Genomic DNA, 22664 nt, shown 5'->3' with positions numbered 1-22664 from the left:
CGATAGCGGGGCCGTGGCTGTCACCGCACCCTTAGGAAACATTTGGCTTCAGGCACCTGAATCCACGGGGAAGCGATAACTCCCCAGTTCGCTCGCCCTGCCTGGACCCACACCTGGTGCTATCGTGCCTTAGTCACACACCGAGAGTTTTTCCACTGCTGGGCCCCAGATAACCTCCTCCGCTGGCCGCAGTGTTTGCACTTGTCCTCCTCCGCTGGTGCCAGCCTGGGGGACACGCACACCTCGAGCTGCAGTGTGCAGACACGCACACCTCTGGCCTGGGGCCACCGCGGCCGTGCCCCGAGCCAGGCATGGGCAGAGCATCCTGCACCAGGACCAGGTGCCTGAGGGTGACCGAGCTCTCCAGCTGTGCCCCTTTGCTCGGTGAAGGCTGTGAAAACTCCTGGATGCAGCGATTGCTGCCCAGAAACCACATCTCCGGGTTCCTGTGAAAGCTGTGCTAATTGCCTGGCTGCTGATCAGGTCAGCAGAAGCTCCGTCCTGATGAGTTTCACTTGCAGGTCCCTACAGCTCCTGGTGGGACACAGCTCCGCGGTGACACCCACGCACGTGGAGGTGAGATCTGTCCTCCACGGCTGTGCTTTGTGAGGTTAAGATGGTTCTGCCACAGAGAGAAGAGCTCAAAATGTGCTGCTGGCAGTTTATTGAGGGGAGTGAGCAGACTGCAGCACCCCGCGGCAGGGTAGGGCTGAGAGTGCTGGGGATCCAGCAGAGAAAGGCAAGGCTGGAAGCTGGGCTTGAGTAGTTCAGGCATAAAAGCAGGGGTTAAAATTAAAACTCAAGGACAGGAATGGCCATCTGTCTCTGGATTTTATATGAGAATTGGCTGTGTTTTTTAGAAGTGCTGCTGAATAGCTTCGTGAATAAACTGTGAATGACCTGCAAGCGAGGGGCTAAGAGAGATGCTCCTCCTCTGATGGTGAGGAGCTCTTCAAGGTGAGGAGCTCCCTGAGGCAACTGCCAAGCTCTGCAGGGAGAGCAGGGGTGAGATGGGGCCGGCAGCCTTCCTCTGAACACAGTGCTGGAGTCTTGTCTCCCTCTGCAGACCCACCTTGGGGAAGAGGGGACACCACCTCTGGGCCAGACTCATTAACAGAGAAAGGAACGATTAAAAAAGGACCAGGAAATGAAGTGGAAAGTTGTATGACATCCCAGGCCAAACCCAGCATGCCACATCTGGGCAGTGCACGTGGGACTGGTCCCGGTGAGCAGGAGCATCGCGGCACGGCTGGAGGAAAGAGGCACCTCGGGCAGGTTGTTATGGTGGAGATCCCAAAAAGGCTGACGAGTGGCACCCTGTTACACGGGACTGCTGACAGCCTGCAGCCAGAGGCAGCCTCTGGCTCGGGAGGTTCCTAAACCACAGGCTGCTGGAGCCGCGAGCAGCCACACACGCTGGCACGGGCAGGACTTGGATGGACACAGCAGAGCTGAGAGCAAACGGGCCAGGCGGGAGCAGCCTTGGGACCGGCTCTGTCCTTGCCAGGGTGCTGTGGGAAGAAGGGCCGAGGTGCTGAAAGCCACCCTCATTAGGAGTGGCAGCAGGGTGGGGAGGGATAAATGAGTCCTGGGGACAACAGGCAGTGCTCCAGAGGTGCTGAGAGCTCCTGGTGGGGTGCACTGATGTGGTCCCAGTGGATGGTGCTGGCTGGGTGCTGGTGCAGAGCTGAGATGGCAGTCTCCGTGGGGAGGGACTGCCAGCAGGATTGGGATGGTGGATGGTGCTGGTAAGCTGTGTTCTAGAACCCCTGCAGCACAGCAGGCTTCAGCTCGTCCTGCTGAAACCTTGTGCTTGGGACAAATTACCACTGGGCAGCCTTGCTCCTGCCTCAGTGCAGAGAGAAGGAGACTTGTGGAGATCCCTCACAGCCCCGTACTGCTGCTTCCTCCTCTCCTCCCACTCCCCCCTTTTCCTTCTGCGTGGAAGAGGAAGCAAGGCAGCCCCGTTATTAAAACTTTCACTTCTGCCCGCAGACTCAGGTACGAGCTGCTGCTCCGCAGCTCTGCGGGACGGTTCCTTGCCAAGGGTGACGGCGAGGAACGCGTGCTCCGTCAGGCGACGCCAGGAGCTGTGGCCCCAGCGTGCGACGTGGGGCAGCGCCCGCCTGGCTCCCAGCCACCTGGCACGGCCACCAGGTCTCTGTTGGGTGTGACGGCCACGCTCAAACACTGGGGACAGGACCAGGGGATGGAAACTCTCCTTGGGAGCCCCGTGGAGCCCTGAGCAGCCCCGGGACACCATGGAGAGCGGGAGGGCTGAGTGCTTGGTGGGACATGGTGGGGCATGGTGGGGCATGGGTGGGCTGCCCTCTGCTATCGCTGGGGGCCTGCCCCAGCCCTGCTCCGTGGTCCCTGAGCCCAGCCAGGCCCCATGGTGCTGCCAGGCAGCAGTGCCCTGCCTTTGGGCACCGCCACCCCGAGGTTTTTGGGGTGTCCTGGAGGAAGGAGCCCGGTGCGGGTGCAGCCTGGACATGGCTGTGCTGCCACCTCCTGGCGCAGCACCGAGCCGGCCGGCAGCGTGCTGCCCACCCCGAGCCGGGAATGAAGGATGGGGGCTCCGGGGGGCTCCGGGCACGGCTTTGGGGACGCAGCACGGGGGGCTCAGCACCACCTCCCCGGGGCCGGCTGCGAGCCGCCGGGAGCGGGATTCGAACCTGCGACCTTCCGCACTGCCCCCCCCACCCCCCCCTTCTATTAACCCAGTGGGTGCGCCCCTAAAATCCTTCCGGGCTCTTCCGGGCGCCTCTCGGCGGGACCGGAAGCGGCGGTGCCCGGAGCGCCGTGAGGGACGCACCGTGCCGCTGGCCGCCCAGCCGGCGCGGGTGAGAGCGGCGCCGGGAGCGGGCCCGGGGCGGCCTGCGGGGGCCTGCGGGCACCGGGGGCGGCGGGAGGGGCTCTGCGGCACCCCCGGGCCTCCCCCTGAGCGGCTGGGGTCGCGGTGTGCCGGCATCCCGGGGCTGGCTGGGTCCCGGGACCCGGTATTGGGCCTGGGGGGGGGGGGAGGCGGCCGGTGGGGGGGGGCAGGAGGAGGCCTAAGAGGGGGCCCGGGGTGGGGGGCGTGTGTATGTACGTGTATATACATAACTATGTGTATATAGGTGCATTATACGTGTATATATATGTATATATGTGTATGCAGGTGTGTGCACACGTGTACCTCCATGTGTATGTGTGTATGTGTGTCTCTGGGGGTGTGCACGCGCCCAGCTGTGTGTGTATCTATGGGTTTATCTATGGGTTTTATGGTGCCAGCCCACACCCAGGAGGGCTCCGCTAACCCCAGCTCCTCGGTTTTCCCCCCCCAGAGCTGGACAGGACGGCGGTGGTCGAGGCGAGCGGGCAGCCGGCGCGATGGCGACGGGCGCGGACGTGCGGGACATCCTGGAGCTGGGGGGAGTGGAGTCGGAGAACACGGGCACCATCAACAAGAAGGACATCATCAACTCAGATAAGGTAAAACGCGGTGCTCCAACAGCTGTGGCTCCTCTGCTAGGTGGTGGCTGGCCTTGCGTGTGGTGGGTGCTTGAAGAAAGGTGGAAAAAAGCACGTTCTGTCATGGTCTGTTTATTTTCACGCTCTCTAGGCATACCCAGAAATGCCTGTAGGGTCCCGCTTCTGTGCTCCCAGTGTTCTTAGGATAGGGGTGTTTAGGATATTTAAGCTGTAGCTGTACAAATGGTGCTCTTGTGAGCTGTGCCTGGCCCCAGAATGTTTTCTGCTGTCTCTAAAATTCCTGTCTTTTGGGGTAAGTAGGAAGTGTGTTTACTATCTAGCCCCCAAGCATATGTAAATAATAAAAAGCAGACCTTTTAGAAGGGCAGAACATTGTCTGATATGGTTAAGTGGTAAATGTCCTATAACGAAGTGCTTAGACCTTGCGTGGGCAAGCTGTTTGGGCACTGGGAAAGCTGTTGCCTATAGGAACGTGGGCAAGTTGGTAAACTGGAAGTTTGCTTAAGGAAGGATGCAGTCACATGCTGCATTATCTGTGGTAATACGCTACGGGATGTTGTTGCCTTCTGTGTTGAGAAGGCAAGGTCTTAGCTGTTCCATGCTTTGCAACACGCTGGGAATGCCAGTTCATAGCTGATTATGAGGCCTGGAGGTGTTTGGAAATGAGGTGGGGGAGATGAAGTCGCCAGGTCTCTGGTACAGAGATGGTCTCATCTGAAGTAAAGCCTGTGCGTTGGTTTTAAAAACAAAACCATGCCCTCATCACCCAAAGTGCTGCTCGACTGTCCTTCCTTGCTTCCACTGAGGTGTTTGTTTCTGAAAAGAAGCATAATGGTTTCACGGCTGCCTGGCTGGGAATAGAGTACGCAGTATATAATTGGTTTAGTGGAAAACTGATGAGTTTCAGTAATTGAAAGGTTGAAGTGTTAAAGTTGCCAGGTATCAGCTGTTTTGATGTCTAGTGAGCCACTCTCTGGCAGGATTCAGCCTGCGATGTTGTGCCACTGAGCGTTCAGAGTTGTGAGTTCTTTGATTTAGATGTGCTTGTCTGTTAGCTGGCAGGGAGCTGAAGGAGTGCTGGTGGATGTCTGTGTCTTTTGAAGAGAGAACCAGATGGGTTTCTTCTCAGATTTGCCTGGCTAATGGTAAAAGAGAGGAAGGGGAGGTGCAGCGAGATGTTTCAGGAGTGTTGCAAGAGGCTGCATGCAGCTGTGAGCGAAACATTTGGAATTTCTACAAAGTACAGAAGCTAAATCACACCAAAGGCATAAATACCCCGTTATCAGATGGAGAGGTAAATGTTGCTAGTAACAGTGCAGCATTTGCTCAGGAAATAGTTCTGTTCTCAATTAGAAAAGGACCAGATTGATGCCTTTAAATCACGGGAGAATGATGAAGTGCTTTCCAGTCCATTAGTGACTGAGAATGTTTTTAAAAAAATTACTAGGCATAAAAACGTTGAAATCAGCAGGATCAGGTAATTTGTTCTCAACTCCTAAAAGAGCTGGCTGAGCTGATCTCTGGCCTGCTGACATTAACTTTTAATAAATCTGGGAACTTTGGGGGAATTCCAGAAGCTGGCATTCAAACAGGGCATGTGGTGACCCACGGGTAACTGCCTTGGATGGCCTTACATTGCTCCTGGGCAAAGTGATTGACAAGCTGGGAGAAAGGTATTTGATTAGGAGTGAAAAGGTGCTAATGTAATGGATGTCTGCAGTGAAGTTTTATGGGAAATACTTGTAGTACAGGCTGTTAGATTTTTTTTCTTTAATTGGGGTTTTGAATTTGCTTGGTGAAGGATTTAATATAATTTATGTTACGGTGCTAGTTTTTACTGTTGCAAAATACTCTGATTTCAAAGTCGTTAGTGATATGGTAAACAAGTACATTAAAAAGGAGTCACATGGTAAGGGTAAGGAGTTAGAAAGATGGTACAATTAGACCAAATGCTCTGCATTACTCAGTAAACCCAGCCCACTCAAAGTGTACCTTGATAATGCAGCTCCTAATGTGTCCACTGGAATCCAAAGCTGATTACGTATTTACATGTGGTATGAGGAGGAAAGTGGCTTAGAAACCATCAACTCTGATGAAGTTTTAAGGGCAAGATTGAGTTGTCTACCCCGAATTCTCAGTGTGAAAATGGTATGTCAAAAACCATCTTTGCTGTGTAAATGTGACGCTTGAGGCAGCAATGAGGGGTGACTTCTGTAGGTGATTCTGGTAGTTCTGTCATGGGGCTGCTCTAAGAGCTTGATCTGTTGCTGCAGAGCAAGGTGACAGAAACTAAAAGAGAGTAGGAAGACATTTCTTAATATCTTTAAACGTTTGAGAAGTCACTTAATTAAATTGTTTAATATTTTCATACAGAGATAGTACTTGCCTAGTGCAGAAAGCCTTAGGGTACCAGCCCCTGAAAACTGCAGCCAGATTTCAACCTGGAACTGAAGTGCATGTTTTCTACAGCATAGGTGTCCGAGTAGTGGTGAATGCTATCGCTGAAAGCAGGCGTGCTTTGTCTGCCGATGTCTTCCACCAGGAACAGGCACTCTCCTGGAGGCACTCAAGGTGTCTGAAAACAGATAGAAGTGAAAACCGGAACAGGGCACCAGGCTGTGTGGTTTTGTGTGTTCCCTCGGGGATTGCCATGTCTGAAACTAAAATTCAAATCTTCTGTTTCAGAAAAAATCCAAGAAATCTTCAGAGACGTTGACATTTAAGAGGCCAGAAGGAATGCACCGAGAAGTTTACGCACTCCTCTACTCTGACAAAAAGTAAGAGAGTGAGAGCTTGTGCTCATCTGTGCAGGTTGGGGGGTAGCCTGGGCTTTTGGTGGCAGGGCAGCATCCACTTGAAATTATGGACAGTCTTGGTTCCAGATTCATTGCCCTTTGTTCTTGGCCCACCTGTGTTCCTCTCTTAGACTTTGATGTCCAGTGCCTTGCCTCTCTCCTCTGAATTTGAGGAATTTACTTTGTGTATGAGATGAATCGGGTATGGGCACAATAGGCTAGTGCAGACGAGGTAGTGTTGTTATCCTTCAATATCTAATCCTATTTTTTGGGGGGACTGGGTATAGCACCTGATTATTTTTTTTTCTCATCAGAGATTCTGCTGCAGCCTGTATTTGGCTTGCTATGAATTCTGCTCTTGCCCCAGAGGACTCTTGCATGGCTTTCCTCGTGATTCTGTTCATCCATGCCGTGTGTTCTGTCCTCCGATGCATGTGACTTCAAATTTATGCAGTGAAAATTATTTCTCTGCCAGTATCTAACAGTCTGCTCATCCTTTCTACCTTAGTGGCTTTGGGCTGTGCTTTAGGTTATATCAGAGGTGATCTAGAGTTGGCTTAGAGGAGTTTGGAGGTAGGTGTTCTTATGCGACCCAGGACTGAAGCATCTTGGAGGAGCTGAGCATATTAGCATTGCAGTCTGGGAAGTGCAAAACCTGGCAGAAAGCTCAGGTTTTCCCACCCTAGACGTTTTGGTGGCAAATCCCACTCCAGAGTGGGAGTCTGAACTCTCTCTGGGTTTGCCCTGGGCTGCTTCCTGCTTCTCTTCAGCCAGTGCTTGTTTCCACCACAGGGATGCGCCTCCGCTGCTGCCAAGCGACACAACTCAGGGTTATCGAACTGTCAAAGCAAAACTGGGGTCCAAGAAAGTCCGGCCTTGGAAGTGGATGCCCTTCACCAACCCGGCGAGAAAAGATGGGGCGATGTTCTACCACTGGAGGAGAGCAGCGGAGGAGGGGAAGGACTACCCGTTTGCCAGGTTCAATAAGGTAAGTGGGAGCACTTCCAAACAGCAGCCTATAAACAGCAGCAGGGAGCTCTCCTTTGTCAGCCTCTTGAATGCCCAGACGGGAAGTTGGTTCTTTTAACGTGTGAAGGCTGAATTCGGTTTGGTAACTGCGTTTTAAATAGCAGTGTGGCCTACAGCTGTGCGACCTCAGACTCTGGAGCCTCCAAATCCTTCAAGCTAAGCGGGCTCAGCGTGTGGTCAGAGCTTGCCAGAGTACCTCTGTGTCTCGGGTGCAGTAACTGATACGGCAAGGAGGCACTGTACCATTTAATTAACTTCTTAACCAACGTCCTCTCCCTGATTACAGGCTCTGGGTAGTAAAAGATATTCTATTCTGAGCGAGACATTGAAGTCAGAAGTCTTGTTATCTTGCCCAGGATGAAAAAATTCACTTGTAGCTTGTTGGCCAAAAAGCTGGTTTGCAGCTTCTTGGCCAAATTCCAGCACAGATACTGAATTACACTGCGTTCCTCTGAAATTGCTCCTGTGGTATCGGCGTGGTGCAGCTCCCTGTTCCTTGCATCTTATGTTAAATTAGCACAATGTGTTGTTATAATCTCCTGCTGTCTTTTGTCCCAGATGTATCTGCTTTGAGTGGTTAGTGCTTTTGTGTGTATGCACAAAGGAAGCTACATCAAGATTTGTATTTCAAAGTCAGGACCTCAGAAATTAGGAAGGGACAGAGTTAGGGTGCCTCCATAACATAATTTAACCCTCTTCGTGATGCAAACCTGAAGAGGAAAAGGGGGAAAAAAAAAAAAGCATGTGATCACATGATTCCACAAAAGCTCTGCTTGTGTATAACTGTATACAACATTTCAAGTTTGCAACCCACAGAGCGTCAGCACTAACAAAGCCCGGCTTCCTGCAGAGTTAAGTGCTTGGTTGACCTTGTATGTTAGAAGGCTCCAGCTCTGACTGATGCTTTCTCTTTTGTTGGGACGTTGGTAAGAGCCTCCTGTGGTATCTGTTCTCTGATGTCTAGGGTGGAAGTCTGAAACAGGACTCGCTTAGTCAAGGCACCTACCTAGCTGTCTGTGTGAGACTTTAGGAGCGTAATTGTCTCCAGGACTCTGCCTCTGTAACAGTTTTTGGCTGAGTTCAGCCAAGTTTATCAGAGAGGGCCATGCATGGTGTTGAATTACATGATTCTTGTTTCCTTAACTTTATCACATACGGTGAACTTACAGGCAGAGAAGTCTTCAGCAAGGCTGCAGCCTTTAGATTAGTGCTGCAGCGTGCTGCCAGCTGCACAGGCACCATTATATAACATTAGCAGCGAGTTGTTGCCCTTGCTGTGGATCTGTGGTTGAGAAGGTAGAAGGCACTTGTGGAGTTTTGCAGATATTTGCTGTGTCAGGGGAATTTTATTTTCTTTTCCAGGCTCTTCTGCTGGTTCCTTCATGCATATTTGATACCTCTGCCTGTGTCACTTGCTCCCCTTGACACGAGCTCATTTTCCTGTGTAGTCACAGAGTTGTTCTGTGTGACTGTGTAGTCTTATTGGTCACTCAAGCTCTTTAACTTGGCTCCTGCAGCACTGCTCAGTTGCTTTGCCTTTTCTCTGTGCCCCCCATCTCCCACCCAGAATCCCTCCTATCTGTTGTGAAATAAGAGCGCAAAAGCAGCCTCACTGGTGTTGGAGCACAGGCTTGTCTCAGCCAACTTTTTCTTTTTGAGTACTGTTGGTAAAGGCTTAGAGAAAGAATATGAGAATGCAGCAGAGGAGCGTTTCTTGCTAGCTTCTGGTGGCGTTTAACTTGGGGCTTTCTGAACTTGGAATCTGTGTTTAATAATAGGTGTGTTCAGGGCAGCAATCTGCTGTGTGAATATTGTATGGCAACGAGTTCTGCAGGTTAATTTTGTGTGGTGTGAAAAGGTGCTTTCACTTTGTTTTAAACTGCTACCTAGGTGTTTCATTTCGTGCCTGTGAGCTCTTGTGTTACAAGATGTAGTAAATTGTCCTTGCTATGTGCTGTGCTCCCCATACTGCGACACGCATCTGCCCTTTGTTGTTCTCAATTATCCTTTCTGTAGAAATGGCTGGACTATGAGTGCATACTTCAGTTCTAGAAGCACGGCGGGTTTGTGCTTTGGCTATGTTTCTCTTTTTCTAATCATTTTTACCGTTCAGTTTGTCTTTTCACCACTGCTTAGCATTGTGCTGGTGTTTTCACAGAGCTGTCTCATGGCTCCACGATCTTTCCTGAGCAGTTTCAGCTAATTTAAAGCCCATCATTGTGTGAGTTTACAGTGTGAAATGTAGGTCTGAGAGGGGTTTTCTGCACCATTGAATCTTCGTCTCGGCTCTTTCAGGCCCTGCACCATCCTGTCCCTTTCATAAAGCGATCAAGTTCTATTTGTCAAGCGGTTGGATTTTTCTTGCCCCCGTGCTTCCTTGGGAAGCTGTTTGTTCCAGACCCTCTTTGCTCCATTTCTCGCTTCCAGGTTAAATTTTCCATGCTAAATTGGCATTTTTTTTACAAGCCAATTTCTTTGTCTGTATTTCAGCTCTTCTTTTCTTCCCATGGGTATTCTCTTAATTCCACCCAGCGTACTTGAAGCTTGCAGTCAGATCCCCTTTCAGGCTTCCTTTGCTAGGTTCCTTTCTCTTCCAATCTGCCGAGGGAGGGCACGTTCCCCACCCCATTACTCATCCTCGGTGCTCGTCTCTGTACTTGTTCCTATTTCAGTTCATCTTCCCTGAGCATGGGTCAGCAGAGTTCGAGTTGGTATTCCAGACGAGGTCTTGGTGTGCAGCTGACACCCTGCCAGCTTCTGCTGGAAATCCTTCCTGGGAAGAGGGGGGTCATACTTGCATTTTCATGGCTGTGTTGCATTTGAACTGAGAGCTGTCTTGTGGTTGGCTCAGGCTTTGTGTCTTACAAGTGCTCACCTTCTCACAGGAGACTTGTTCCCAGTTGCATGGCCACAAGGTGCTAAAACCTTAAGTGACTTGGACGAGCAACCAAGTAACTCCTAGAAGTTGCAGCTTTGAAGGATACTGCACTGTGTGAACTGTCTGTGGCTGGGGAAGTGTTTGGGGAACTGCTTTTTGCTCATCTCATTCCCTTCTATAACCAGGCAACCGCCATCCTCCTTTCCATCCACTGCAGAGGGCTGTGCTGGCTCTTCTCATTTATGTATGCTTCTCTAGAAAATATGTTTATCTTGAAGTACCCAGGGCATCCTTACAGTGTCTGATAGGATGGCTCTTCTCCTGGTGGAAGCGGTACTTGAAGGCTGAGGTACAGCTTGTCTCCAAGGGCTGTTCTTCACCTTTATGCTTCTGTGTGAAGCATAAAGATGGGAGAATGGGCCTAAAGATGCTGTTTGGGATTCACAAGGATGAGATTTCTGGTGTAGGACTCAGGAGGGCACAGAAGTGTTGAAGAGTGCGTGCTGCTTGTGTGCACACAGTTTTTTCTTGTGGAGGCAGGACCTGGTCAGGCAGACCAAGGTTCTGCTGCGGGAGTGGTGGGAGGGGTAAGGGAGAAAAGCACAGGCTTGTTTGAGCTGCTGCTTCACCGTGTGCTAGGGCTCACAGTAAGCTCTTGTATTGTTTCTTTAGTACTCATGTGTCACTGGTGTGCTTTTCAGAGCCTTTGTAGGCTGGAGGATGTGGTGTGGGTTTGGCACCTGGGATGGACAGTTTGTAGCTCTGCTGGGGAAAGGGTGGATGAGGAAGGGAAGGGCAAAGATTTTGCTGAGTTTACAGGCCTGGGTTGTACAGCACCCAGCCTTTCAATCTTCATGCTTGGTGTGGACAGTGCTGCAGAAGCAGTAGGTTGTGTATCAAAGCAAGAGGTATGCTAAAGGCTAGGAACCACCACTTCTTGTTTGTCCCATTCCTCTCAAGCAGTGAACGTGTCCCAGCCCAGGCAGAGTGGGCTGTCAGAGCGGTTGATGTCAAAATATTGGTGCTGCTGTACAGGAAGAATGGAGGGAAGCTGGCCCAGCCTTGGTTTCACTGTCACGTTAGCCTGATAGTTGTGAAACCTGTTGTCAGGATGTGGGCTGGTGACTGCCTGTGTCTGCCACCTGGAATAGGTTTCAGCTTACCAGGCGGTAGTTCCTGAATGTCGTGTTTGTAGAGATCCCATATTGTTCCTTATCAATTCCTCTGCCTGTTCTGTTACCCTTCCTATCAGGGTCCTGGCAGTGCCTGCCTGATACTTTGGCCTCCTCCTGCTCTTGCTCTTGGCTGCAGGCTTTTGGCCCCTACCAGCTGGCCACGAGAGAAAGGCAGTGCTGTAATGAGCTGCCACGTTTTTCTCTTTCCTGCTTAGACGGTGCAGGTACCCGTCTACTCAGAGCAGGAGTACCAGATGTATCTCCACGACGATGCATGGACCAAAGCTGAGACAGACCACCTCTTCGACCTGGCTCGGCGTTTCGACCTGCGCTTCGTGGTGATTCATGACCGCTATGATCACCAGCAGTTCAAGGTGAGTCCCAGGGGCCAAGGTGCTGCTAGCAACCTGCTGTTACGGCACGTGCGGGGCTTGCTGCACTGCAGAGAGCAAATTACCCTTTATATCAACTTAATTAGGGGAAAATAATGAATTATTGGCAGCAAGGAATATTGAATTTCCAGCACAGGGCATTGCTGCTTGTTTTGTTTGTAATTAAATCCACTGTGACTTGTGCTCATTCCCTGTTGCATTTTATTAGAAAGTTAGCTTTGTCCCTGCCAGGAGAACACTCGTTATTCCCTGAAGACGAGGCAGATGGGGAGTTTGTTTAGCTGATTAAATAAGGGTCCTGTGTCCCAGTCCTGGCCCTGGCAGAAAGATCTTCTCCTGGTCCCCGGGGGATTGGGATTTTTCTCTTATACTACTCCTGACTTGTGATCTGACCAGCTGCAGGCTTCTGCTATTTCTCTGAAGTAGGGATCATTAGTAGGCTGAAGATGCAGCCCTAGTGTTGTGATCCCAAATCTCCTGTTTCCCTGCCTCTTGGAGACGCAGGGGAATGATGTGGTTCCCATGGAACAGCTCCAAAAGCTGGAAGCTCAGGTGAAGAGCATGTAGCAAAATGGAATAACAAGAGTCCGCCCAGCTGGCCAGTCCAAACACCTTCAGTGCTTGCAGTGAGGGAACACAGCTCAGGCTCTGTGTAACGAGGGGTAATGAATGGTTGCAGCTGATACCTTCTTGGTTATGGCTTAAATAGCCATTGTCTGTAGCAGCTCGGAGGAGGCCTCTGGTGTGCTTTTCAGAGTTTCTTGGCCACAGATTTCCTTCTCTTGAGGCAATTACTCTTCTTACATCCTTTTATCTGGAGCAGTTCACTTCTGTAGTCTCCCTAACCCTCAGCTGTAATGTTGGACCCTCTGGTGGGAGTTTTTAAAGCAGTGGCTTTGAACTCCTGGCAGTTAATATGCATGGTTCAGAGGAACTCCCCCTTCCCTCTGGCTCCACAGGCTCTGACAAGGCTCCTTGCTGATCCACCACGTAGGTGTTGTTTCTTACATCCAACCTGACATCCTTCATCCACTGGGTCCTTAGCTGGATCCTGTACAAGGTTTTGCTTGGTTCTTTCATAATGTTGTCCTCTTGTGACGTCTTCCACAGAAACGGTCAGTGGAGGACCTGAAGGAGCGCTATTACCATATCTGTGCCAAGCTGGCTAACATCCGCGCAGCTCCGGGCACAGACCTGAAAATCCCGGTCTTCGATGCTGGCCATGAGAGGAGGAGGAAGGAACAACTGGAAAGGCTGTACAACAGGACACCAGAACAGGTATCTGGGGGAAGAGAGCACCACTGCCACACAAGAACTATGCCAGCCTTGAGTCAGTAGATGGGTGACATAGGCGGGAAAGAGAAAGGTGATGCTGTTTTCTTGTCCAGTCTAAGTTCTGCTTAGAGATTAAGGAGCTGTGTGTTCCTCAGAGTTTGGGAGGGAGAATTCTTTTCTGTCATTCATTCACTCTAATGACAAGTTCATATGTGTAACGACTACTGGTCTCTCTCACCTTTATTGGTGTGCTGATACTAGATATAACGACATGTTTGTCTGGGGCGGAGAGCCAGCTTTTCATAGCACTGCATTTGCAACTACAGCATTAGTGAGTGGTTTTTTTTTTTTTACTGTCTATGCTCAGTCTCCTTGTCTGAAGGTGGGATTAATCAGTCATGGTTGCTGCTAAAGGGTGGACCATGGATGTTGCTGTACCTGCTAGTTTGTAGACTGACACTGCCATGGATGCAGGGCGAGGCTGTGGAGCATAATGTGCTCTGCAATTCACATTGTCTTCAGGACATTAGGCAGGGGAGTTTAAAGGCATTTCCAGGCTGGTCCAGAGCAGAGCTGTTATCAGTAGATGGCCCCCTTGCATTGCTAGGCCTCCTTTGCTGCTCTCATTGCCTTTCTGTGCTCTGTCTGCAGGTGGCAGAAGAAGAATACCTCATTCAGGAGCTCCGCAAAATTGAAACCAGGAAGAAAGAGAGAGAGAAGAGAACACAAGATCTGCAAAAACTCATCACAGCTGCTGACACCACCACTGAACAGAGACGTGCTGAACGCAAGGCTCCCAAGAAGAAGCTTCCACAGAAGAAGGAGACAGAGAAGCCTGTAAACATTTTTCTTTTTTTCTCCCCATTTTGTGCTCTGTCTGGGGTGGCATGTGCTTGCTTCAGCAATTATAGCAGGATCAGGCTTCCAGCTTTTTAGGGGAGAGTGGCTGGTGGATGCCTTCTGGCAGATCTGGCTTTGGATGATTTTTTGGAAGGCAGAATGCTCTGTCCAGCCATTGTCAAAGAACTCTGATGCGCTCTCTGTCTCCCTCCCACTTGAAAAGTGCCAGTTTAAGTCACGTTTTCCTTTCCCTACCTGAGAAATGGGATGAAATGGTGTCAGACAGCCATTTCATGCTTCATGGCAGAGAGAAACATCTGTCTCTGCTTCTCCAAAGGGTATTTTGGTACTGCCGTGCAGGGTTGTCACACAGACCTGTTGTCTATCACCTGCCTCCTTTTCTTGGTCTGTGTTTCTCCCCCGTTCCCTATTCCTGGGTCTCAGGAGCATCTCCCCAAGCTCAATATGTGTACCTCAGCTGTGATCAGAGCAACCCTGTTAGGTTACTGTGTCCAGTTCTGGGCTCTCCAGTACAAGAGAGAGACATGAATGTACTGGAAAGCATCCAGTGGAGGGCCAACAAGATGACCAAGGGACGGGAGCACCTGTCCTGTGAGGCGAGGCTGAGAGAGTTGGGACTGCTCAGCCTGGACAACTAAATTCAGCACCTTTGGTAGAAAGGAGCTGTTGCAACATCTCAGATATTTCCAGCTAGTCCCTAGAAATTCCTGTCCATCCACACCGTCAGCAGAGAGCACTTGTCATCTTCCTCCAAAAGGGTCTGTGCAGGGAAAGGGAGAAAAATACTGAATACTGGACAGTTACTGCCAAACTAAGCGTGCCTAATAGCCACCGCTTCCTTAAAGCTCCCCCCTCACCTCCGCCTTACCCCAGCCCACATTATGAATACAGTGGCACTGGGGACATTGCACATGGAATTTCTGTGAGGGCTGATCAATTAAAGCTCACCCGTTGCTGGCTTATTTCCCTCTGAATAAAGGAGCTTTTCACTGGTGGTAATAGGGGGGGAAAAAAAGGGTGGTGATGGAGAATGGAACTGGGAGGATGCTGAGGATGCCAAGGTGAGGGAGGCTAGCCTGAAATACTGCCTGTGGGGCTGGTGCCTGTCTGTAGGCTTGCACTGGATAGGCACGCCAGGGTGGGCAGAGAAGCAGTTTCTGTTGTTGCACTAGCATCATTTCAACCATGACAGAGTCCATTAGGAGTCAATTACCAACCATAGCCGGGAAATGTTAAGAAAAAAATTGCATTTTAACTAAGAATTTGAATCGGGAGCTGCATCAGCATCATTTCAACAAAGGAAAATCATTTACCAAAGAGTCAATTGAGGTTGAAGCGTTTACAGCATGTACAGGCACGCAAGGCAAAAGAACCCATTTAATTGCTTCTATGCTGAGTGCAGTCAGAGTTGTCTCAGCTAAGCCAGCCATCCTGATTTACCCTCACTGCTTCTGTCAGGGTGTTCAGCAACAGGCTGGGGGAGCAGAGTTCAGGGCATCTGAAAGCCAACCTTCATCCCCAAGAAGCAGGGAGGATTGGTTTTGGATTGCAGCCCTCTCCCTCTATTATATTATTTTATATCCTCTATACAGGGAGAGAGGCTGCTACCTGCAAAGCTCAAAGAGAACCCTTAAGATTTCATGAGCCCTGTTGGTAGTTAAGAGATTTACTTTTCCCACCGTGGGCATGCTTAGAAAACTCTTCCTGGTACCTCTTGTTGATTGGGCTGACCACAGATTATGATGATTTTTTTTATGCCCAGCTGTGCACAGAGGTTTCTCAGCTTGTTTCACAGAGGATTTACAATTGGAAGCCCAGATTTAGAGAACTCATGGGCTGTTTTGGTCAGTGAAATGGGCAGAAGGTAAGGATGGCACTGTGCGAATATGCGGATGTTAGTGCCACCATTTAGGGTTAGGATTTATGCTTGTTGGATGGGTGCAAGGCTTTGTGCAGAGCAGTGTATTTAAAACAAACCAGCAAAGTGCTTAAGCTTTCTGAAGATATCTATAATTGGAGTACTTTTCTCAGTGAGTTTGCTTGGGATTTTCCTCTTTCCTCAGCTCTGACATGTGGCCACGGCAGGTGGTTCTCTGTCATAGGAAACAGTGCTTCCCCTTCAGATAGCGTCTCTATCAAGTCTTGTGTTTTTTGTTTCCTCCATCAACACATCCTGTTTCGATCTCTTTCAGGCCGTTCCTGAGACTGCTGGCATCAAGTTTCCTGACTTCAAATCTGCAGGTGTCACGCTGCGAAGCCAGAGGGTAGGCTGTTGTTCTGGTCCCCTGGGACCTCTGTTAATATCTTTCAGTCTGCCTGTTCTCCTTTTATAGCTAAAGAAAGTCAAGATCTTGCCTCTAAAATAAGAAAGGAATTCTGTAAATGTGGAGACTCAGAAACATGGAATGCGGGCTCTGTGAAAGCCAGCACATCGCCTTGCAGAGGCACCTGAGCTTGTTGTGTTTGTTGCTGGTGTGCCCGCTCTGCTGTTAGGCACACGTGACAGACCCAAACGGAGCTGTCTGCTCCAAGCACAGCTTGCAGCCAAACGTAAAAGGGCTTGTAGAGCACACGCGTTAATAGATGAGAAGGCGAATTTAAGAACTACATGTTCAGGTTGTGACTTGAAAAAGGGAGAGATGTAAACGCATCTGACTTTTAGTCTTTTTATTACCATTGTTTAGCTTTGGAAAATATTTGTGGGAAAAGCCCCTTTGTTCATCCTGTCATACAGATATCCGTGAGAGCAGAACTTGCTGTTCTATCTGCAAGGCTTGAGGTCTGTATCTTAGCGACAGCTTTTGGGATACAGAGTCAGTTAAACCTGCCTGCGTGGCTGCATGTTTTTAGAGGGGTTTTAACAGTAAAATCTTGTTTGCCTAGTACAAATGTTTTTTTTTTTTTTCCTAGTAAAAAAATAATAATCCTTAGTTACATTATTGCAGCAAAGGTGGAGAAGTAAGTTCCGTGCCCTCACTTCTTCGATTGCTTTTAAAGAACATTTTATGGGATGTTGTTTTGATGTCAGAACAGTTTTAGATCTTGCTGGGGATGCCCTGGGGCTGTTCATAAAAACGTGCTGGGGATCATGCTGCTTTGACTTGCAGGTGCACATGCGTGTTAGAGGTGGTTTGCACCTGCAAAGCCACTGCTGCGGGACCTCTTCAGTATGGAAGTGCCACCACCTGCAGGTTATCTGTGTAAGCAAGGGGCTACAGCCTTGAGAAACTGGAGAGACAAAAAAAAAAAAAAAAAAAAAAAAAAGCAAGTGATGGGCAAGACTGCAGTGCCTGTGTTGAGATTTATGGAGATGTGGCAGATGTGTTCTCCGGCACTAAGATAAATAGAGTAATTTATGGAGATTGATTTGGATTTTGAAAACTAATAACTGATGGTTGATTTTTCCTGTTTTTTTTTTTTTTTTTTTTTTTTTTCTCCTGCAAAAGAAGCTGAGCAATAACCTGTCAGTGGTGGAACCATATGGCCAAGTCAGCAGCCTTTTTGTGTGCTGAACAGGCCAATTCAAACCCCAGCCTTTGCAAAAATGGGTGCTGCATGCTTCTCCCTGTTCTCTGTACTAGTTACAAAATGCAGCGATATGCTGAGGCATGGCAGTCTGATTCAGCAACATTCAGTCTGCAGTATCCAAGCTCCTGGAATGACCTAGGGCAGCTTCCTGAGCTCTGCTTGAAAATTTCAAGCAGGTAAATCCTGCTGTTAGAAATACCAGTGGTTTGCAAATTTAAAAAGACTGCAAATCACTGATCTAGGTGAAAAAAAACAATACTTCCATGCTTGGAAATGGGAGTCCTGCCTCCCGCCCAGCCAAATGAATTCGTTTGTGGTCGTTAGTCAATCACGTGGGTTGCTTATTCAATTCTTCTCCTTTTTTTAAAAATGGGAGCTAATAGATTTGTTTGCTTCACATATGGGCGATGGGGAGAATTAATTACATGAGGTCAGGACAGGCCTTTTGAACTGGAGAGAGATGCTGAAGTGCTAAGTGGTATAAAGTGGAGTTGACTATCCGTGCTAATATGAATATTTTACTTGTGGGTTTTCTGTGACAAACCCTCTACACAATAGTGATATTGCAGTGATAAGAGTGGAAGCTGGCTAGGCCTAGGTGAGGAAATGGGGTGCTGTGCTGGAAACCTGTGCTCTGGCAGCATTCAGCATGAGATATTTTGCCCTGAACACATTGGAAAATGATTTCTAAAGGCTTGCGATATCCTGCAGTAAGTTCTTTTGCCTGAGGACCTGAAGGGTTCCTCACCAAAAGGCTTCTATTGTCCTCTTTTATTTTGTACTTTGCTACCGTGCTTTACGCCTTCATAGTTAGGTGAAGTTGGATTTTGCACTGAGATCAGGGACTCAACCTCTGTCAGGTGTGAAAAATGTATCACACCATCCCAAGGATAATAGCAATTGCTCTTTGATTAAAGAGATTCTTTTCTTTCCCAAGGATTTACAATTAGTCTGATAAGTTAAAATTAATATATAGAAATTAGTCTTTGAAGAAAAAGTTAGCAGTCTGTATTCTGCTAAATTTGTTCCCAGTAGCTTTTGTGACAATAGCCCAGGCTTTTCAAATTCCCCCTGTTGTTAAAGCTTACAAAAATCTTATGCGCAGGCTGAATTTGAAGACTTTTATTTTTTCTAGGATTAATGGTCACTTACAGCCATTATTCTTCATAACTGAAAGTTTCTCCTTCAGCAGATGCTGAAGAGTAATCTCTTCTCCAGTGAGTTCGACAAGCTGCCTTCTATCACAATGGCTTCAGTCTCCTATTGTTCTCCATAGGGCTGTGGCCACAGGCAAAGAAGGCCACAGCCCCTGTGCCCTTGCTCTGCATGGGATTTCCCCTCTGCCTCCTGACAGCACAGATTGCAAGGCTCTCTAATGGCAGGAGGAAGCTGGGCATTATGAAAAGCTTCATCTTAATGCAAGTCAGTGCATTGCCTTGGTGCCACGGAGAACAGGAGGCAGCAGCAGATGTTTGGGAAGGGGGTAAGCTTTTCATGAGTTTCCTGAAAAGGAATTTTTACACCTTTGCCATTGCTGTTAGTAAAACTGTGTTATGAAAATAACACCAGGAATGTATTATTAATTCTAAATGCTGCTTCTAGAAAACTTCCTGTTATACCAGATCGGCTCAGCTGGGAGGGCAGAAAGCCAAAGAGCCAGAGGAAATGAGAGATGAGTAGGGAATGTGTAGAGGGAAAGGAGAGGAAGAGACTAAAGGGAAAGCAGGGAGCTACGAGAAAAGCTTTGCTGAAGGCCTGCCTAAGGGAAAGGAAAATGGGAGCTATTAATCTTGAATCTTTTCCAGGACTCAAACAAACCAACAGTAACCGCACATTTGTGATCTGGGCGATGCCGTGCTTCTGTAGGGCAGAGCTGAGTTTGTTTTGAACTCACCACAGTGTTTCTGTACCACGTCGTGTTCAGCTTTCAGTTTAACCTTTGACTGCATTGTGTTCAGAGCACTTAGCTTTCGCATACTTAACATCTCCTCAGAGTGTTTTACCTCGGGTTGCTCATTTTCTCTCACAGCTTTAGCTGTGAGGTTTAGGTTATAATTAGCTACTGTCATTGAATAACCACATCAGGGTTTTTAAGAAGGAAGATGATGGATGGAAAAGGGTAGACGTTTCTCCTTATTCCTGCATGTTTGGGGTATTGGTCTGTGTCCTCGCCCTATTGTCACAGGTTTGGAAACTGAGCAGCTGGAAGAGAATTGATTGAGTGATGTCTCATCCAGTAACAAAACAAAACTTGAGGGTAAAAAGGCTTTTGTAGAGATCTCAGCCCACAGCAGGGACTGAGGGATGCTCCAGCTCAGTCATTCAGAGCTGGCCACCGTCTCTCAGAAAAGGCTTTCAGCCAGCAGCCTGACCCTTTCTGCTAACTAGCATCTTGTAGACAAATTGCCTGTTGAACCAATTAAAAAAAGTAGAGGAAGGAAAATTTCAAGTACAGCTTTAGTACCCATTGATTCAAATTTTCACACTCACCAGCTTTTAAATATTTATTAGCCAGCTGAGCATTTTTGTTTTTTAGCACTGATTAACGAATAATAATTTACTGTGGTAGTGGGGGGCAATGCATACGTGTGATTTCTTTTCCTCTTTTTTTTTTTTTTCTCCTTTTCCCTTGGAGTATGAACTGAGTGCTTACTACGGCTCCAGGATGAATGATGCTTGAGGGGAAGATGGGGTTGTATGTGTGTTTATTCTCTGTATTTGATCTGACCCACAATTAAATGGCCAAGCACACTGCCTGTTTACTCTGCGTTGCAGGCTGTTGGCTCTGCTCCTTGCCTGTCATTAATGCAAACCCAGACCTCATCGGCTGCGAACATGTGAAACATCTGTCTGTCCTCCTGTGATCAATACCGTCCCTTCAGAGGCTTAGCTTTGGAAGCAGTTCCATAAAATATCAGTTATTTTTATTTGGATTTGATAAATTTAATTACTTGCAGCAATTAATAATGTATTTGTTTTGTATTGATTGCGGTCCAAGGCATCCTGGTAGGACAGTCTGATGGAGATCAGCATTCCCTTATTAGTTAGGAAAGTTTATGTTGCCAGATCCGACCTTCCCATGGATTAGTTAGCTGAAATGTGCTTGTTGCTTCTGCTAGCAGTTTTTCAAGAGTGGAGTTGTAAATTTTGCACTCTTTGCAAGAGTGGGAGAGAGTAATTTCCATGGGGAGCCTGACAGAGGCATGAGAGGAAGGTAGTGTCCTCATTTCTGTGAATAAAGTTATCAACAAATGATGCAAGCTGGATCAAATTAATGTTGAGGCATTGTCATCTCTATGTTGTATTGCATGCCCTTTAATTAGGGTTAAGTGAGTGCTGGTGCGTTTTCTAATTAAATGCATGTCTGTAAAGAGTGAAACGAGATGAAAATATCGGAGTATTTATAAAGAACAACAAAAGGATACAAAATCTTAAATGAAGTAGGGAAGGTGAATCCAGCACCCTTCCTTTGCTCTCGTTCTTAGCTGAGCTGCAGGGCAGTTAATGTTAAATTGCTGGAAGAAAAATTCATCTGTCACCTCTTTGGAAATCTGCTGTGGGAAAGCATCTGGACCAAAGCCTTAGTAGGCTCTCAGGTAAAAAGAACACACTCTGGATGCGGTAATGGGGTCTGCTAAAATAAATTATAGTTCTGGAAAGGACAGTCTTCTCAGGAGGTGGACAGGCTGTAGCTAACAAAGAAGAGGCATGTTGCTTCTGTGTTGGATCATCAGCTACCAAACACTGGGCAGCACCAGGACTTGGGGACCTTTGTCTGCCAGTCCTGGATGGATTTGAAATGCCTTTATTTTGTCACCTTTGTGTGCACATAGTGACAGTCTGGGTGTCATTTGTCAGGCACCCTGATTGTATGTAACTCATGCGAAGCAACTTCTACATTTCTTTCTTCTTTCATTAGCTTAACCAGTATAATGATTGGAGCGTAATCAGTCACTGTGTTTTTTTTTTTTTTTTTTTTTTGTATTTGTGTGAGTGTAGTTTCAGTTAAATTATTTAAAGGAAAAGCATCATAAATTCAAGACTAAGTGCATGTTTTGCTAGTTTCTTGGGTGTGTGTCTGATGTGGGAGTTCTCACAATATCCTTGTGCTTTGTGAGGCTGTCATCACAGTGCCACCTCCTTTCTTAGGGCCCTCCCTGTAACCACAGCACACGTGTCTGTGCTTTTTATTTGGTTAGGGACCATGCAGCCATTCCTGGGAGTCACCTTTACAGGCTTCAACTTGATTTTACACCTGTACAGAGCGGCAGGGCAGGGTTACCTGGGAATCTGCAGGTCTGTAGTGTGGTACTGCTAATGTGCTTTTAATGTAAAACACCATCCAGTAAAAATGTCCTTTGCATTTCTTTCTTCTGCACCATGTATTTTACTGTTTTTTCCCTATGCAGACACTTCCTGTAGCCCTTTTATTTTCACCAGACTTGTACTGTATTTACTTAAGGCACAAGGCTTTTAAGGGGAAGGATCGCCATCTCCTAAATGACAGGCAGCCCTTTCACGGTGTGAGTTCTTTGTCTTCTCAGGTGCCTTGTTTCTTGTCACAACCTGGATGCCAAACTGGGAGAAAACTGACTCTGTTTCCAGGTTATTCATGTTGATTCCAAGTTATTCTCCTTGTAGAATCATAGAATGGTTTGAGTTGGAAGGGACTTTAAATCACTTTGTTCTGACCCACCTGCCATGGGCAGGCACGCCTTGCACTAGAGCAGCCGCTTGTGCTGGATCAGAGCATCCTGGGGGGAAAGGGTAAGATGGTACAGAAACCTTGAAGACCTTTTTACCCGCATGGGTAAAAGCTCATCGTGTTGAGCCATTGATGCTTCAGGACCTTTGGCCCCTTCGGGAAGTCTCTCAGCTTTACCCCTGAGTCAGTGCTATAGATGCATAACGGTGCAATAATGTTTCTAGGATCAATGAGCTGATTCCTTGCCATGTGCCTGAGTGTTCTGTGCTTCTCTGGGACCTGTTGGCCTCCATCATCCTTGACAAAGCTATTACTAGGTATATTTCTCTAACAAGTAAAACTGGTTTAATTTACTAGGAGGATTCAGGTACAGAATTTATGTTTATGCACAATTGGTTTGGGAATTTGTGAGGTATGTCTTACTTCAGTCTAAAAAAAAACCACCCTGAAATAACCATTTACATAAGTTAATATAGACATGTTTTCTTCTTAAAAGGTTGGTTTATTTAGCATTAAGCCTCACTGATGGAGCAAGTCGATGGTCACGTGCCA

The 22664-nt window shown here is 48.0% G+C and overlaps 1 protein-coding gene across 1 annotated transcript in view; it reads left to right on the top strand.

The window, feature by feature from the left end:
- Positions 1-2791: 2791 nt before the first annotated feature.
- DMAP1 (DNA methyltransferase 1 associated protein 1) overlaps positions 2792-22664 on the top strand; it is a 28711-nt gene continuing 8838 nt past the window's right edge. Inside the window, exons 1-8 of the mRNA XM_032192767.1 lie at positions 2792-2843; positions 3327-3474; positions 6160-6251; positions 7062-7257; positions 11567-11725; positions 12854-13021; positions 13670-13855; positions 16072-16143. Coding sequence (XP_032048658.1) covers positions 3373-3474; positions 6160-6251; positions 7062-7257; positions 11567-11725; positions 12854-13021; positions 13670-13855; positions 16072-16143 — 975 coding nt within the window. The 5' untranslated portion in view covers positions 2792-2843; positions 3327-3372. The remainder of the gene's footprint in view (positions 2844-3326; positions 3475-6159; positions 6252-7061; positions 7258-11566; positions 11726-12853; positions 13022-13669; positions 13856-16071; positions 16144-22664) is intronic.

Source organism: Aythya fuligula, chromosome 8, assembly GCF_009819795.1.
Source record: "Aythya fuligula isolate bAytFul2 chromosome 8, bAytFul2.pri, whole genome shotgun sequence".
NCBI lineage: Eukaryota > Metazoa > Chordata > Aves > Anseriformes > Anatidae > Aythya > Aythya fuligula.
The sequence above is the reverse complement of the archived record's forward strand: the minus strand, read 5'-3'. Positions and strand labels throughout refer to the sequence as shown.